The sequence below is a fragment of the Emiliania huxleyi genome, assembly GCF_000372725.1.
Source record: "Emiliania huxleyi CCMP1516 unplaced genomic scaffold EMIHUscaffold_103, whole genome shotgun sequence".
Lineage (NCBI taxonomy): Eukaryota > Haptophyta > Isochrysidales > Noelaerhabdaceae > Emiliania > Emiliania huxleyi.
Genome location: NW_005202237.1, coordinates 31435 through 48087, shown reverse-complemented (window position 1 = coordinate 48087; position 16653 = coordinate 31435). Strand labels below are relative to the sequence as shown.

Here is a 16653-nt window from a genome sequence, read left to right as displayed (position 1 = left end):
CGAGCGCTGGCGGCGGGAGGCGCGCGCGCACGCCGTCGCCCCACTAGCTGCGCAGCCCGCCGCGTCCCTTCCCACGCCCGAGAGCGGAGAGTGCCCCAGGCGCTCCACACCTGGCCAAGCTCGGCGCGAGCGGCAACTGCATCGGGGCGGAGGCCGTGGCGGAGCTGGCGGGCGCTCGAGCAGGGCTGCGGCCAGACTGCCAGGCGCAGGACCCGTCGCGGGGAAGCGAGTCGTGAGGTGAGCGCTGGGCTCCGTGATTCGAACCTGCGTCCATGTGTGCTGCAGCGGCAGCTGTGTCGTCTCGTGTGTGCGGTCGTGTGCGGTAGTGTTGATAACTTGCGGAGCTTGGAGTGCTGTCGGTAACCTCACATCCAGGGGCGGCCCGCGGCCGGTGCTTAGCCGCGTAAAGCCGACGTGTACTGGGCTGGGTTTTTAGGCATTGTGGGGGGTTGGCACTCCCATCGACCCTCATGACCTCCTGCGGTCTCTGAGATGGACACCAGTGGGTGTGGGACCACAGCCAGGATACACTCGAAGGCTGGGTAAGCAGTAGAGGCCGATACTCGACGCGTCCCACATGGTCTGTGTCGCTGTCGGCACGCTGTCGACAGGACGCGTCGAGCGACACCGGTGGCAGTGCCACCCAGGAGTGGTCGGGCGGTCTCCCGTCATGAGAGAGCCACCATGTGATCCGTATGATGGTTCCTGACAACCGCCTCAGTCACTTTTCGTCACAGTTCCCGCTCTGAGAGGAGCTGCGGGTCAGTTCGACAGCTGGAGCTGTGTCGCCGGCGTGCGGCGGCCTGCCTCCGGAGGTGCCTCTGAGGTGGACATTTGTTGGTCACCGTGAGAGAACGCGTTCGAATTTTCACTCGGGAACTTCAACTGAGCACGCGCACCGGCCAGGGCTACAAGAGTGCCAGTGAGGCGGAGGCGCGAGTCGGAAGGCCGCGACGGACGTGATTTGGTTTCGACATTTTCCTACAATCGCTGTGAAGCGCCATAGGAGGTATTTTCTTCTCAACTAGCTGCGGGGCTCGCTAAACGCTCGCCGAGCTCCATGCTGTGCAACACCACCTCCTCACTAATCGTCAGGGGCGCGGAGAGCGCAGTGCACTGCGGTGAGGCTGCGCAGCGGGGGCTCACCCCCTGCACCGCGCTCAGTTGGCCAAAGTACAGGTTTCGATCCGGGCCACCGCAAATTTTGATCAGCAAATTTCGAGGGGCGGCCGCAAATTTTGAGGTAGATTTTGATTGTCAAAATGTGTCCGTCTTGGCACAGGATAGAGCATATAGGCGGCGAACACCCAGGTGCGCAGGGACATCGCGACTCTGCCCGCTCGCTCGACCCTTTTGCCGCGAGAGGGCGCCGGCCGCGTGTAAGAGGTGGCTGGCGCCCTGAGGCGGCAATTGGTGGCGTGGGGAGTGCGGAACGCTACTGGCGGCGTGACAGGGCCTCTCTCGGTTGCGTGTGCCGCCCATCGGCACGCGGGTGCGCAGACATCGCGCGACTCTGCCCGCTCGCTCGACCCTTTTGCCGCGAGAGGGCGCCGGCCGCGTGTAAGAAGTGGCTGGCGCCCTGAGGCGGCAATTGGTGGCGTGGGGACTGCGGAGAACGCTACTGGCGGCGCGACAGGGCCTCTCTCGGTTGCGTGTGCCGCCCATCGGCACGCGGGTGCGCAGACATCGCGACTCTGCCCGCTCGCTCGACCCTTTTGCCGCGAGAGGGCGCCGGCCGCGTGTAAGAAGTGGCTGGCGGCCTGGCGCCCTGAGGCGGCATTTGGTGGGGTCAGCGTGCGGTGCTGAGTCTTACTCGTCGGCGCTGGGGCCAGATCCCAGCGCAGAACTCTGCAACGCTGGCATACAAACACAAGAAGACTAACCCTAACCCTAACCCTAACCCTAACCCTAACCCTAACCCTAACCCTAGGTCAGCGTGTGGGGCTGAGTCTTAGTCGTCGGCGCTGTGGGGCCAGATCCCAGCGCAGAACCCTGCAACGCTGGCATATACAGACACAACCAGACCTGACCCAACCCTAACCCTAACCCTAACCCTAACCCTCTAACCCTAATAACCCTAACCTAACCCACCCCCCAACTCCACACCGCAAATTTGAAAGATCTTGATGAAAATCAGGCCCGACTGCAAATTTCTTCAAAATTTTCGCAGGCGCTCCGCGCCTGCAGATTTTGAAATAAATTCGACAAAATTGGTACCTGGCCCAAGCGCTCAGCGGCGCAGGGGAGGGCGGTCGGTGGCGGCGGCGGCGAGGCGCGAGGCGGTGGCGGCGGTGGTGCGGGCGGCGGGATGACAGGGGAGGCGGCGGGATTGACAGGGGAGGCGGCGGCCACGAGCGGAGCGGCGCGAGAAGGGGGGGGGGGGCGGCGAGGCGCCGGTGAGCGAGGCGCCCGCGCCATCAGAGGGACGCGCCGCTGCGAGATGGAGGGCGGCGGTGACGGAGGCGAGGCGCGAGGCGGCGGCGGCGGCGGCGGCGGCGGCGGCGGCGGGTCTCGGTGAGCGGCGGCGGGAGAAGGAGCAGCGGCGGCGGGAGGAGGAGCAGCGGCGGCGCTCGCTCGCTGTTGACGGGAGCGCTTTTGAGCCTGGGAGCCCATGCCACTGCGACCGGCGTGCCCGGGAACGGAGATCGCGCGCGCGCCGCCACTCACGACGCGCGCGCGATCTTCGCGGAGTCGGGTCCCCAGAGGGAAGCGGTCTTCTCGGCCGACGTCCAGCGGCGCGCAAGGAAGCAGGCGCAGCGGAGGCGGCCTAGCACCGGCTCGGCGCCGGGCGGTTGCGCTGCCCGCGAGCCGCGTCCTGAGCCTCGGCAGCGCGCTGCGCGGCGCGGCGCTCGCGCTGCTGCGGTGCCGAGAGCGGCATGATGGTTCGCCAGCTGAAGCTCGAGACCTGGGTGGCGGCTTCACCAAAAGTCCGGCGCTTCGCTGGGGCTACCCTTATATCATTGGATAACAAGGCTGTGAACCCAGCCACGTACGAGCCGGTAATAAGGCTTAAGGGTGCGGCGACGCGCGTGCGGGGAGGCGGGTGGAGAGCTAATAAGCGCACCCAGCGGGGCCGGGGATGCTCGGGGACGGGCTGGGCTGCGGCGTGCGGGCTAGAGATCCCTGACCCTGGGGATGCGCGTTCGCAGGGGGAGGGGGCCGTAAAAGTAAACACGGGTCGCCGAGGGTTGGTCTGCGATCTGAGTCAATTTCTTGGACGTGCCAGTTGCGCGCCAGTCCCGTGCCTAGTGTCGTGAGAGGGAGTTTGTTGTAAAGTTCTACGACTTCTGACTCACTTTTGACCGCGCAAGATATAAAGGGTGGCTAAGGGCTCTGCCCGCAAGGCGCCCGCGTCGCAGACGCGGCGATCTGAGCCGTGGACGGACGCAAGCCTTCAGCTGGTGCCAGACGCTGGTGCCAAGACATTCGTAAAATTGAAGCCAAGAACGTCCGCCAAATCCGTGCTTTCGGAGCAACTCGAAGCAACTGAGGGAAAGCTGATCGAGCCCAGCGTGCCCGCGGCCGCCTCCCGCGCAGCGCCGCCGCTGGGGACGACACGCTGCGGAATCGGATCGAGCCCATGCACCGGGCAAAGAAGGACGCTGCAGAAGCGGTTGGAGAGGCAGCCGGCGTCTGCCGTCACAACGAGTCCCAGCGCTGGTTGCGTGGTTGGACATGCGCGTCGGCTCGCCCGAGGACTGCTGTCGCGACCCTCCCGTCGTGCCGCAGCCTCCGACGAGCTCTGCAACCGAGGAGAGTGAGGGTGCGCCTCCCCTCACTGCTGGCCTGGCTGCGCACCGCCCCACAAAGCACCCCCTCGAGCATCTCTACAAGTACAAGTACAAGGGGACCTTCTCCAAGTCGTCAACGCGCCCGGCGGCTCCGGCAAGACTTTAGCCTTGGCCACCCTCCTTGCGGAGCAGGAGGAGATCCGCTCTCGGTCGGCAACGTGGCAGCTAGTCGAGAGACTCGGGGTAGTTGTGGCACCCCCCTGAGTGAGGACTAGGAGAGAGAGAGCTTTCTTGTTTTGAGCTTTTGTGGTGGGGGTGTACGCAATAACGGGACCCTGGGTAGTCGTTCTCTCTAGCTCCCCTTCTAGCTCTTAGTTAGCATGAGCTGTGCCCTGTGTCCGACCCCTTTTGCGCAGCAACACCTTAAACTTTTAGGCCCTCCAAATTCGGGTCGGAGCGTAGCGGAGTGGGCCCCGAGTTTGAAAAGGGCGACGGACGCTTGCGTCCTAGCCTCCAACAACGCCTCCCCGGCGCAGAGGGCCCCCCGGAGGGACGCTCAACCGCTCCACGCCACGCCGCTTGCGGCGGTCCTATTCCACGCTAGGGCGCTATCTTTATTTTGGTTGGACGTGTCCAGTGTAGCGTCACAAGGACCGGACGAGCTGTCTCCGGAGGACAATATGCAGGAGTTGCGAGTCTGGGGCGGCGGAGTCGCCAACGCGCAGGAAGACACGCTGAGTCGACGGGTGGACAAGAATGCCTCGACGCTGCAGGTGGTCGTCTACAAGCCGGATCATACCAAAGGCGGCATTCTCATACGGCCAAAGTACCACCGCGGAGACCGACGCGGGGTGCAGACTTTTCCGGTCCTGACGCACATGAGCATCAGACTGGTCCCGTCAGTGATGCCGGCCGAGTTTGGCTGGCGGCTTCCAGCGCTTAAGCAGCTCACTCTCCTGCTGGACCTGTCCGTTCGGCCGATTTGGAACCGGTACGAACCCGGCGAGGCGCGGCGAAGCATCTTTGACGATGGGGAGTCGTATCTTCGCACCGCGCTTCGCACCAGGCTCGGCCGGCTGGTGGATTCGGGCGACAACGGTTTCGCAGCGCGAGTAGCCGCGACATCTCCGTCCCTGGAGCGTGTGTGCCTCGACCTGTGCTCCTCCGAAGATAGCTCCCAGTCTTGCCTGCCCTTGCTCACCGTCTGCCGCGCAAGCATGCCATGGGACGTGGAGCGGCTCTTTCACCTGATCAACCGCAAGCCTGACCCCGCAGCGACAGGTTTCGAGACCGCCGAGCGCTGCCACGATGCCCTCCGCCAAGCGTGGCCTCTCCTCCTTCCCCTCCTCAAGGCCCAGGGCTGGGCACCCGCGTGGGAGGTGCGCGTGGCCCCGTCGCCGCCAACCGCCCAAGGGCTGGCCGTACTCGGGCTGACGCGCCCGCCCGCGGGACTTGAACTGTGGCCCTCGAGGGGCGTGGCGGACGAGGTGCTGGTGGACAGCTGATGGGTTGGCTGCAGCTGACGTGCGCGAGCGCGACGCGCGACGGGGCGCCATCCGGAGCGGCAAGCAGCGCCAGCGGCGCGGTCTCGCTCGCCTGAAACGACGTTAGGTCATGCACGCTTGCACCGCCGTACTGGGGGCTTGCAGCCACATGCCCACATCTCTACCGGCGGCGCAGCGCCCCTGTTATGGCGGCCGGTCTCGATTTTTCTTTATTTTGTAACGGGAAAGACCGAAACAAAACAAGAGCGAAATTGTTGGGAAAGATAAATAAAAAACAAAGAATCAAAGAAACCCCAAATCGCAAACATCTAGAAACCCAAACAAAGCTCAAAGGGGGAGACAATAAAAATAAATACCAGGAGAGACGGGCGACGAAAGGACAAAAACAAAAGAGTTGTTTGGTATTGCTAAAAATCTCTCGAAAGGAAAAAACAGTTCGCACCCCACCCCGTTCACAGGTGTTGAAGAGGCGCAAATCACTCTGTGTGACACATTTCTTGTTGGCTTCTAAAAATCTAAAGGGAATTCAGGCAATCACAAACGCTATTTTGTCCTTTGATAATTCTTTTTGGGGCACGTGAACTTCTTTATTTTGCGAGCCCTACGCGCCCTCCACGCTCCAACCTCCGCCTCACCATGTCCGAGAGGCAGGAGCCGACGGCTGGCTCCAAGAGCCAGCTCAAGAAGCAGGCAAAGATGCTGCACAAGCAGCAGGCCAAGGCGGAGCATGCCGCCAGAGGGCACAGCGCGATGCTGCACGAGGCGCGGCGGCTCCGCGAGCGGCTGAACAGCGACGCGGCCAACGCGGTTCCGGACGCCGCCCTCTACCCGCAGCTTCCCCGCGCCTCCGCGTGCGAGCTCTTTGAGGCCGTCGGCGACGAGCTGCTCCAGCGCACCGCCCTCCTGCAGCGGCCCGACGGCGAGGAGGACGGCGCCGAGGAGGACGCGGCCTCGGCGCAGGCGCGGTCGTGCCGGGTGATCGAGAAGTTCCTGTGGCGCGCGCAAAAGTACAACGACAAGTACGCCAGCCAGGAGCTCAGCCTTCTCTACCAACTCTACCGGCTCGGCGCGCACGACGGCTGCGACCTCGTCGTCGACATCGGCGGAGGCAACGCAAACCTGAGCTGCCTGATCGCCCTGGTGTTTAACGTGCCCGTCATCTGCGTCGAGATGGACTCGCCGCGCCCCGAACTGCGGGGCGAGTTCTGGCTGCCGCCGCACCTCAAGGCGGCGAGGGCGGCCCGGCGGGTGGAGGCGGACCCTTCGCGGAAGCTTCCCCGGAGCATCCCTGTAGGCGGCGAGGGCGGTCCGGCGGGTGGAGGCGCTCATCCAAGACTACAGCCTGCCGGAGGGGTACAGCAACGTCCTCGTGCTCGGCAAGCACCTCTGCGGGCCCGGCACCGACGCCGGGATCGACTTCGTGCGGAGACACCTCGGCGTGGTGGCGGCGCCTCTGCTGCCCGCCGGCCGGCGCGAGCTCTTCTTCACTGCCTCGTCTCCGCTGCTGCTAGGTGCGCGGCTGCGTCTTTGCGACCTGCTGCTGCTGCAAGCTGGTCGGCGCGCCCGGCGCCGGCAGCGGCGGGTCGCACCTCTTCGCAGACCTCTACTTTGGGCCGGCGGCGGCGGCGGCGCAGGCCGGCGAGGTGTGCGAGCCGTGCGAGCCGTGCGGGCCGGCCGAGGTGGGGCCGGCGGCGGCTGCGCCAGCCGATTCGCCGGTGGCTGCGCCAGCGGGGTCGGGCGGGGAGCGGTTGGTCGACCGGGAGGCTGCGCGCGCGAGCGAGGAGGCGCTGGGCCGAAAGCAGAGCGCGCGAGCCAAGGAGGCGGCGCGGCTCGCCGCTGCGAAGGACGAGGCGCGCGCCGCGGGCAAGCAGCTCTGCCGCCGCTTCCTCCGGTACGGCAGCTGCGAGGACGGGGGCGCGTGCCGCTTCCACCATTGCGCCGCGGCGCCGCAGGGCGTGGAGGAGGACGGCTTCGGCTCCCTCTTTAGCAAGTACCGTTTCCCGGCGGCGGAGGCGGAGGCGGAGGCGGAGGCGCCGGCCGCCTTCCTGCGGCGCGTGCTCCCCGCCGTCGCGCGTGCAACCTCGTGGCGGAACGCGGTCTTCAACCCGAAGCACCGCGGCTCGACCGCCTACTCGGACCTGCTCGAGCAGGCCGAGTTCTTCGAGTCGTGGATCCAGGGCTTCCGCCGCCGCCGGCTGCGCGAGCTCTTCGGCGCGCGGGCTGCTCGAGCAGCCCCGCCCCGGCGGCGGGCGGATTCACGGCGGGCGCGTGTGAACAGGCGAGGAGGAGGAGCTGCTCTATTGCGGCGACGACGTGCACAGCCAGCAGAACCGCTGTCTGGTCAGCGGGCGGACGCTGCGGGGCGGAGGGGCGGACGGCGGGCACGAGGCCTTCCTCCGGCTGCTCGAGGCGCAGTTTGTCAAGCACGGAGCCTCGCTGCCGATGGACTTGCGCGTGCGCGGGATCGTGAGCGCAAAGTTCGGCTACGACGGCAGCGCGCTGCCGTGGGACCCGTCGGTGGAGCTGGAGCAGGAGGGCGGTTGACGCCTTGAGCGGATGAGCGCCCGGGCCGGGACTCCACGCCGTGGTTGTGTGTCGATCGTCTGTCGATCATATTGCATAGAGATTTCTATGCGATATTTTCTTCTTGTTGGATTGCTGTTACTGTACTTGGCTAAAGTCTGTGCAGCTTGTCGGGATCACGATCCCGGCGTGAACACGACTCTAACTGACGGGTCCAGGTAAGGTAAGGGGTAAGGTAGATTTCTCCACACACACAAAGTGGTGGGGCAAGGGGGGGCGACCCTCGCATCTCCACGCCCGGACACGGGCAGGAGCCCCACGGCATTCAAAGTGCAAGCACTGGCCGCCCGGTGACGGGTCCGTCCCTGACAGTGGCATGCGCCGCGCTGTGGCGCGTGCCACTGTCTTTGTTTGAAGTTAAAAGTCGAATCAGAGCGCCGTCGGCGCTGATCCCCGATTTCCTCCCACGGACCGCCCATCCGGCACCGCTCCGGGACGCACGCCGGCGAAGCACCATCAAGCTGCTGTACGGCCCCGGCATCGCCTTCCCAGGCTTAGCTAGACTGAGAGATATTGTGCACATGGTTAGTCTCTACAATATATACACTGACACTGAACCTCCCAGAGCTCGTCCCGGTCCGCCACGGCCATCCTCGGCCTCCGGACGGCCCCCGGCCGCGGCGCGGTGCGGCGGCGTCACAAATCCGACAAAACAATGAAATCAAGCTCTGGACGCCCCTCCTCAAGTAGACCTCCTCGCCGGGCGTTGGCAACGCCTCGAGTGGCGGCACGCCCGCCTCCGTTGGCCACTCCTACGCCTTCGGCAACACCGAAGAAAAGGCCCGCCGCCTAAACATGGGCTGCAAGGCGCGCGGGCAGCCCGGCCAACCCTTCGACCACAAGACCGGCCACGGCTACGTCAAGGCGCATCGCGGTTTCTACCACGACGCGATCTTTGTCAAGCGCAACAACTTCAACCTGCTGCTCCACGAGACGTTCGGCGGCGGCTTCTCGCCCACCGCCGTTCTCAAGCTGCGCCGCCTCGCGCGCAAAGTCGCGCGCGGCAGCGTTGACCGCACGGCCTACTCGCCCAAGTACTCGCTCTCTTTTATGTCCCACCATGCAGAGCGCATCTCTCTCTCTGTTGTGCGAGGCGTGAACCGCGCCATTCGCTCTCACCTGGCAACCCTGTCTGCACGTCTCGCGCGCGCGTGAACAGGGCTCCAGGCCCCAAATTACGTGTGAGTGTTAGAGTTGTTTGGTATTGCTAAAAATCTCTCTCACACAAATCCGACCACAGAGCACCGGGACGCGGTCGGGGGATCTGAGGCCCAGTGAGGCGTATGCATTGCCCATCCAGGGCTATCACCTGGATCTATCAACAGGCGCCTGCGGCGCCGTGGTCACGAGCTGCTGTTCACAGCTGCACAGACTTTGGTACGGCACAGTACCCGGGTACAAAGAAATCCGCCGGCGATCCACTCACGCCCCATGCGCGATCGGCGACTCGCACCTGCAGCGGGCGGGCCGTGGTGCAGCAGAATCTTCGACAAGGCGACAGCACCCGAAGTGCGCCGGCACTGCACGGCGTGCTGCCTATCGCGAGCCAACTCCTCCTGTGCTGACTGTATGGGCGCACTGCTGGACCGGCCGGCAGACATGCAGGCCACGGGCATGATCAACCAGCGTGGCGCACAGGCTCTGCTCCGAGGCAGGCGCACGCTCCACGCAGCGCTCTTGCGTGCGACACCGCGCCGCAGACCGCCGCTCACCATTCTCATCAACCTGGATGGGTCGACGGTGCGGCGGGCGAAGATGAATCGCACGCTCGAGACGGCGGGCATGAGGCCTTGGGCGCGCCTCCCGGCGCTGTACGGCACCAATGTCCACCCAGAGGCGATGGCACGCGCCGGCCTGCTGCGCAGCGCGCTCGCGCGCAACAACGTGGGCTCCGCCCTTTCGCACCTCGCCGCGTGGCGCTTCCTCGCCGCGGCGAACACGTCGGCGCTCGTGCTGGAGGACGACGCGCTGCTGCCCTCGCGCTTCCGCGAGCGGCTCGGCGCGCTGCTGCGCGCCACCGGTGAGCGCTTCGACCTGCTGCACCTCTCGTACTTCGACCACCTCACCGCGCCGCGCTGCGTCCACCCGCTCGCCGTGCGCACGCTGCCGCCGACCCCAGGCCGCGCGCCGGCGGCGCCGGCGGCGCCGCGTGTGGCGGGCCCGCCGATGCCGGCGCCGGCGGGCTGGGGCGAGGCGCTGGCGGCGAAGCTCGTGCAGCTGCGCTGCCCGCGCGGCATCAACCCGTCGGTGACGGCGTACGTCATGACGGCGGCCGGCGCGGCGCGCGCGCTGCCGCTCGCCGTGCCGCTCGGCGAGACGGTCGACTTGCAGCTCGGCACGCGCTCGGCGAGCCTGCGCTGGCTCGCGCTGCGGCCGCACGAGGCGCTCGCGCGGCACGACTGGGGCCTGCGCTCCATCCGCGTGCACGGGCTGCCGCCCAACGTCCAGTCGAGACAGTGAGGCGGCCCCACAGCCAGGCGCGAGGGTGCTTTGGTGAGCTCATCGATTTCTTTGTTGCCAGTGGCACGCTTGGCCGCGAGGCCCGCGATGCCCCGCTGTCGGCTGTGTGCACGCCCTCTCGTCAAAAATGTGGCACGCCAGCTCTCGACCTGCTCCAGCTTCGCCTCCGACAACACGCGCGGCGTCTTGCCTGAGGTGATGGCGGCACTGCAGCAAGCCAACGTGCCTCGCTCTTGCGCCTCGTATGGGGCGGATGAGTACAGCGCTGCGGCCGCCGCTGCCGTCCGCGACTTATTTGATGCTCCGGACGCCTACGTCCTCCCGACCGTGTCGGGCATCGCATCGGACGCGCTCGCCATCGCCAGCGCCGCCGGGCCGCTCGATGCCGTCTTCTGCCACCGGCTGAGCCACATCCGCCTCTGGCAGTGCGGCGCAGTCGCCTTCTACAGCGGCGGCGCGCCGCTGCAGCCGCTGGGTGGCGAGGACGGCAAGGTCTGCGCTTCCGAGCTCGCGCTGGCGCTGCAGTCGGCCGCGCCGCTCGCGGCTGCGCCCTACGCGCACCGCCCGTCGCTCCTCAGCCTGACGCAGCCTACCGAGGCGGGAACGCTCTACACCGGTGCCGAGCTCAAGGCGCTGTGCGCGCTCGCGCACGATTACGGCCTGCTCGTCCACATGGACGGCGCGCGGCTGCCCAACGCGCTCGTCGCCCTCGGCGCTTCCGCGAGCGACCTCACCTGGCGGGCGGGCGTCGACATGGTCTCCTTCGGCACCACCAAGGGAGGCACCCTGGCGGCGGAGGCGGTCGTCGTCTTCGAGCCCGCCGCCTCGCTCGGCGGCGGCGCCGCCGACGCGCAGCTGGCGTCCGAGCTCGCGATGCGCCGCCGCAGGAAGCGCCGCGCCGGGCCAGAGGGCTCTCGGAGCCGTCCGTGACAGTTTCTCGGAGCCTCTCCGATAGGAAGCGGGCCGGGCACGAGCTCTCCAAGAGCCGCTTCCTGGCGGCGCAGATCTGCGCCTACCTCGCAGACGGCGGAGGCGGCGTGCCCCTGTGGCGGAGCAGCGCGGAGCGGGCCAACGCGAGCGCCGCGGACCTGGCGCGCCGGCTCGAGGCGGCGGCCGCCGGCTACGACGGAGACAGCTTCCGCTGGCAGCACCCCGTGCAGACGAACCAGCTCTTCCTCTCGCTGCCTTGCACACCGCGGGGCGACGCGCTGGTCCGGGCTCTCGGCACGGTCGGCGGCACGCCCTGGGACAGCGAGGAGGAGGGCCGGCAGTGCGTACGGCTCGTGACGGCGTTCGACACGTCCGAGGAGGAGGTGGCGGCGGCGGTGGGCGCCCTCGAGGCGGCGCTGAGGGGGGAGTGAAATGTATCAGAAAACCTCACAAAAAGGTCGCCAGCGAATCGACCTTTTCGCCAGCGACATTTATTGGGCCGCGGAAAATTCTTTTTTTCGTGGAACGCCCACAAGCGTACTGTCCTTCGCGTCGCCGACGCATCTGGACCTCCCGCAGCGCTCCTCGGCATGCAGCACCACATCTTTGCCGTCGCCGCCTGCACTGCGCTCGCGCCGACTCTTCCCACGGCTCCGGGCGGCACGCAGGCGCCTCCACCAGCGATCGGGACGCCCAGCGCTCTCCTCGATGCGGTGGTGGAGGCAGCCGTCGCCTGCCTCAGAGTGCAAGGCGCCGACGCTTGCGACGGCGACCTGGCTTGGTGTGACGGCTCGAGCAGGGCTGCTCTCGAGCGCCAGCTCAGTGGTTTGCGCGGCCGCAAGCTCGCGTGGTGGCTCGATGCGCCGCAGCCGCTGCGAGCCGCCTATGCCCGCGGCTCGCGGCTCGACGTCTCTGTCGTGGCTCTCCCTGCCGGCACCGCCCTTCCGGCGTCGGCTTACCCGCCTGATTCGCTGGTGCTGGCCACGCCGCTGCTCGGAGAGCCAGCGGTGCATCGGCCGGGAAGCTCCGGCCGCTCCCTGCTCGCCGAGACGGTGACCAGCCTCGCCGGCGGAGACCTGCAATGGACGGGCGCCCCGGGGGCAGCCTCCGCCCTCCTGCAGGTCGTGCTGCTGCCTCCGAGCCTGCGCTTCTCAGACGGCGAGGCAGCGGCGACAGCGGCGGCGGCGGACCTGCCCATCGAGGTGGCCGCGTCCGACTTGGTGCAGGTCGAGCGGCCGCCGCCGGGCGGCTGGGAGCCGGCGAGCGGCGGAGCAGGCGTGGCGATGCCAGACGACGCGCCGGAGTTGCTCGCGCGCCTCGCCAAGAAGGTGGGCGGCCTCGACGCACCTCTCGCGGTGATCGTCCGCCGCGCGCTCTCCTCTCGCCTGTACCCGCGCGCGCTGACCAAGGAGCTGGGCGTCTCGCCGGTGCGCGGCATGCTGCTCTACGGGCCGCCCGGCTGCGGCAAGACGCTGCTCGCGCGCGAGATCTGCACAGCGCTCGGAGCGCGCGAGCCCAAGATCGTCAACGGCCCCGAGATGATGTCCAAGTACGTCGGCGACTCGGAGCAGTTCATCCGCTCGCTCTTTGCCGAGGCGGAGGCGGGGCAGGCCGAGGACGCCCTTTCGGCACGCCGATGACGTGTCCTGGACACGCCCCGCAGGCGGAGGTGGAGCAGGCCGAGGCGGGCGACGACTCGGCGCTGCACGTGATCGTGTTCGACGAGATCGACGCCTTCACGAGGGAGCGCGGCTCCCTCTCGGGCGACACGTCGGGCATCCGCGACTCGGTCGTCAACCAGCTGCCTTAATGGATTAGTTGATTGGTTATTGGTATTTAATTCAGGCATCCGCGACTCGGTCGTCAACCAGCTGCCTTAATGGATTAGTTGATTGGTTATTGGTATTTAATTCAGGCATCCGCGACTCGGTCGTCAACCAGCTGCTCGCCAAGATGGACGGCGTCGAGCAGCTCGACAACGTGCTCGTCATCGGCCTGACCAACCGCGCGGAGCTCATCGACGCCGCGCTGCTCCGGCCCGGCCGGCTCGAGGTGCAGGTCGAGGTGCCCCGCCCCGACGCGCAAGGGCGGCAGCAGATCCTGAGCATCCAGAGCCGCGAGCTCCTCCAGCGCGGCTGCCTCGCGCCGCGCGCCGCCGCGTGCCTCACGGGCGGGACGTGTCCAGGACATGTCGGCCCCCTCGCGCGCGTCACCGGCGGCTTCTCCGGCGCGGACCTCGCCGGGCTGATGCGCAGCGTCACGTCGTATAGCCTCGAGCGCTACGTGGACGAGGCGCTGCTCCGCGGGTGGGACCCCGGCGCAGCAAAGCCGCCCGCCGTCGCCAGCAGCGACGACGGCGAGGAGGGCCTGCTGGAGGTGCGGTACGAAGACATCGAGCGAGCGCTGCGGGAGGCGTCGCCGCGCAAGACCTTCTCGCGGCGGACAGAGGCCGGCGCGCAGGGCGAGGCGCGGCGGCGCGGCGGCGGCAGGCGCGAGGTGCTCCGGCGGCTGCGCGAGTGGTGGCGAGAGAGTCGGCTCAGCGCACTGACGGACAAGGCGGTGGCCGGCGGAACGGGAGGCGCGGCCGAGGCTGCGGCGAGGCTGCGAGGGGGCGGTGTGGCGAGGCTGCGAGGGGCCGTGTCCGGCGTCACGCCAGCGGCACTTTGGCACGCTCGCTGCCGCCCCGCCGTGGCGCAGACGGCCGATCTGGCGTGCGATGAGGAGTCGTGCGACGACGAGCGTGGCAAGCCACCCGCCCCCGGGCTGACTGCCCCGGGGGAGCGGTTCGTGCAGGCCGTGTACACAAAGTCGGGCGGCGAGGGCGGCGAGGCGGAGGGAGACGTCGCTCTCGCGCCGCGCCCCGCCCTCGCGACCGCGTACCCGCCGCTCGACGACGCGCTGCTCGCGGCGATCGTCGACGCCGCCGAGAGGGCGGTCGCAGACCCGGACCCGGGCGGGCAGGAGGCTTACGGGGACTGGGTTCGCGCGGAGCTGCGCGCCGCGTGCGCGGAGGCGCTCCTTGGGCTGCGCGGCCGCAAGCTCGCGTGGTGGCTGGACGCGCCGCGCCCGCTGCGCGCAGTGGCGGCGCGCGGCGCCAAGTACGAGGTGTCGGTGGTTGCCTTGCCGGGCGGCTGCACGCTGCCGCCTGCCGCCTTCCCGCGAGGGTCTGTCCTCTTCTGCGTCCCCCTCCTCGGCCAGTTTACCGTGCGCCGGCTGCGCTTCGACATCACGGGGAAGACGTCTACCCCGATCGAGCTGATGAAGCGCGTGCTCAAGTCGGGCGCCAAGCCGTGCTTCCTCGCGGGAGGCTGCTGCCACTCCTTCGAGGGCGTGCCCGGCGTCGCGTCCGCCTTCCTCCAGCTCGCGATGATGCCTCCGACCTCGAGCTTCCCGCCGGGGCACTGCGGCGGCGAGGGCAGCATCGGCTGGCGACGGCCGCCTGGGGAGTCGTGCGAAGAGAACACCGACGTCGTCTCCGGCGTCTGCATCGGAGTCGAGAAGGGTGTGCGGCAGCTTGCACTCTCACAGCTGCGTTCAGCGCTTGCCCTCTCTCACCTGCGCCGCTGCCCCGCCCCCGCCCTTGAGTGGCCGACTTGCTGCTGCTGGACCAGCCGAGCGAGGAGGCGCTGGCGCGAGAGCGGGAGATGGACCGCACCAGCGGCCAGCCTGGCTCCGCGCCGGGGCTCACCGCGCGCATTGGGCGGCGCGTCGGCGGGCTGGACGCGGCTGTGGACGAGATTGTGCGGCGGGCGCTCGCCTCCCGCCTGTACCCGCCGGCCTTGATGCGGCCTCTGGGCGTCTCGCCGGTGCGCGGCATGCTGCTCTACGGGCCGCCCGGCTGCGGCAAGACGCTGCTCGCGCGCGAGATAGCTGGCGCGATGGGCGCGCGCGAGCCCAAGATCGTCAACGGCCCCGAGATGATGTCCAAGTACGTCGGCGACTCGGAGCAGTTCATCCGCTCGCTCTTTGCCGAGGCGGAGGCGGGGCAGGCCGAGGACGCCCTTTCGGCACGCCGATGACGTGTCCTGGACACGCCCCGCAGGCGGAGGTGGAGCAGGCCGAGGCGGGCGACGACTCGGCGCTGCACGTGATCGTGTTCGACGAGATCGACGCCTTCACGAGGGAGCGCGGCTCCCTCTCGGGCGACACGTCGGGCATCCGCGACTCGGTCGTCAACCAGCTGCCTTAATGGATTAGTTGATTGGTTATTGGTATTTAATTCAGGCATCCGCGACTCGGTCGTCAACCAGCTGCCTTAATTGATTAGTTGATTGGTTATTGGTATTTAATTCAGGCATCCGCGACTCGGTCGTCAACCAGCTGCTCGCCAAGATGGACGGCGTCGAGCAGCTCGACAACATTCTGGGTGCTCCGCCTCCCCTCCATCCCCTCCCTCCCCTCGTTGCCACTCCGTGCCTCTGCTCCCACCTCTCCCCGCTGCAGTCATCGGCCTGACCAACCGGCCGGAGCTGATGGACCCAGCGCTGCTCCGGCCCGGCCGGCTCGAGGTGCACGTGCTGGTGCCACAGCCCGACGCGGCGGGGAGACAGCGCATCGCCGCCATCCACTCCGAGCGGCTGCGCGAGCGCGGCTGCCTCGCGCCGCCCGCCGCCGCTGCGCTGGCCTCGGGCGCCTTTGCGGATGCGACCTGCGGCTTCTCCGGCGCCGACCTCGCGGGCCTGCTGCGGAGCGCGACGTCGTTCGCGCTGGAGCGCTACGCAGACGAGCGGCTGCTGAGCGGGCTGGCGCCAGGCGCGGAGGTGCGAAAGGGAGGCCGAGCAGCGAGCTCCGGGCTGCTCGAGGTGAGCCTCGAGGACCTGCTGAGAGCTCTTCGGGAGGTCGCCCCGACCGGCAGCGGACCGGCGCGTGCGGGCGTGCAGGGTGGCGGCGCACGGCTGCGCGCGTGGAGGCGGGAGCGGAGGCTGCGGGCGCAGACCGAGAGGGCGCTCGCACGCGGTGCGTGATCCCTCTCGTCGTCGCGTTTGGTTTGCGCGCAGTACTGGGTTGCGCTAACTACTCAGGATCACTTGGTTCGCGCCGTGCGGCCCACTATTTATTCTTGTGACTTGTCAAACCGCCCGGACCCGGGACGCGGGAGCCGGCAGCCGGGTGGTCGAGTCCAAAAGTCGCTGCTCGCTAGGGGCGGCCGTGAGCACTCTGTCAGGCCGGGAGGCCGGCGGCAGGCCTACGGGGTAAAGCCGTAAAGCCGTACTTAGTAGATAGTACTTTTTGGGAATTTTGGCACGTTACGCGGTTCGTTTTTTATTTTTCATCCGGCGGTTTCTTCTTGCGCAAGTCTTGGACGTTGGTTGCACCCAGTCGGCAGCCGCACGCTCAGGGCCGGGGAGCTAAGAAGCGCACCCAGCGGGCCGGACGATTGGATCGGGCTACCCGGAGCAATTTATTAAGCCCACGGGGGTGCGCGGTCGCAGGGCCATAACACG

General features: G+C 67.8%; 7 protein-coding genes across 7 annotated transcripts; all 7 read left to right on the top strand.

Moving 5' to 3' along the window:
- Positions 1–1019: 1019 nt before the first annotated feature.
- EMIHUDRAFT_360837 (hypothetical protein) lies at positions 1020–2620 on the top strand (the record flags this gene model as incomplete). The annotated part of the gene is made up of 2 exons (XM_005793030.1): positions 1020–1159; positions 2228–2620. Coding segments are annotated over exons 1-2 (263 nt in total), but the record flags the coding sequence as incomplete, so codon positions are not given.
- A 1785-nt stretch (positions 2621–4405) lies between these two features.
- Positions 4406–5479, top strand: EMIHUDRAFT_439529 (hypothetical protein). The gene is given in 3 exon segments (XM_005793029.1): positions 4406–4829; positions 5007–5230; positions 5242–5479. The coding sequence occupies 3 exon segments, from the start codon at positions 4412–4414 to the stop codon at positions 5329–5331; spliced, it is 732 nt and encodes a 243-aa protein (XP_005793086.1). The 5' UTR covers positions 4406–4411; the 3' UTR covers positions 5332–5479.
- Positions 5480–5872: 393 nt separating this feature from the next.
- EMIHUDRAFT_108334 (hypothetical protein) lies at positions 5873–7780 on the top strand (the record flags this gene model as incomplete). Its single annotated transcript, XM_005793028.1, has 4 exons — positions 5873–6484; positions 6531–6677; positions 6748–7504; positions 7605–7780. 4 exons carry the CDS (start codon positions 5873–5875, stop codon positions 7778–7780), a joined length of 1692 nt encoding a protein of 563 aa, XP_005793085.1.
- A 2697-nt stretch (positions 7781–10477) lies between these two features.
- Positions 10478–11640, top strand: EMIHUDRAFT_222366 (hypothetical protein; the record flags this gene model as incomplete). Its single annotated transcript, XM_005793027.1, has 2 exons — positions 10478–11139; positions 11235–11640. 2 exons carry the CDS (start codon positions 10478–10480, stop codon positions 11638–11640), a joined length of 1068 nt encoding a protein of 355 aa, XP_005793084.1.
- A 159-nt stretch (positions 11641–11799) lies between these two features.
- Positions 11800–13019, top strand: EMIHUDRAFT_222365 (hypothetical protein; the record flags this gene model as incomplete). Its single annotated transcript, XM_005793026.1, has 3 exons — positions 11800–12330; positions 12436–12762; positions 12873–13019. The coding sequence occupies 3 exons, from the start codon at positions 11800–11802 to the stop codon at positions 13017–13019; spliced, it is 1005 nt and encodes a 334-aa protein (XP_005793083.1).
- Positions 13020–13117: 98 nt separating this feature from the next.
- Positions 13118–13300, top strand: EMIHUDRAFT_46769 (hypothetical protein; the record flags this gene model as incomplete). Its single annotated transcript, XM_005793025.1, has 1 exon — positions 13118–13300. A coding segment is annotated over one exon (183 nt), but the record flags the coding sequence as incomplete, so codon positions are not given.
- Positions 13301–15541: 2241 nt separating this feature from the next.
- Positions 15542–16561, top strand: EMIHUDRAFT_222363 (hypothetical protein; the record flags this gene model as incomplete). The annotated part of the gene is made up of 3 exons (XM_005793024.1): positions 15542–15575; positions 15653–16165; positions 16548–16561. The coding sequence occupies 3 exons, from the start codon at positions 15542–15544 to the stop codon at positions 16559–16561; spliced, it is 561 nt and encodes a 186-aa protein (XP_005793081.1).
- Between the last annotated feature and the right edge of the window lie 92 nt (positions 16562–16653).

Coding starts and splice junctions, on each gene's coding strand:
- EMIHUDRAFT_439529 (XM_005793029.1), top strand. CDS start 4,412: ATGCAGGAGTTGCGAGTCTGGGGCGGCGGAGTCGCCAACGCGCAGGAA. Junction 4,830..5,006: donor GGTGGATTCGGGCGACAACG/GTTTCGCAGCGC, acceptor CTGACCCCGCAG/CGACAGGTTTCGAGACCGCC.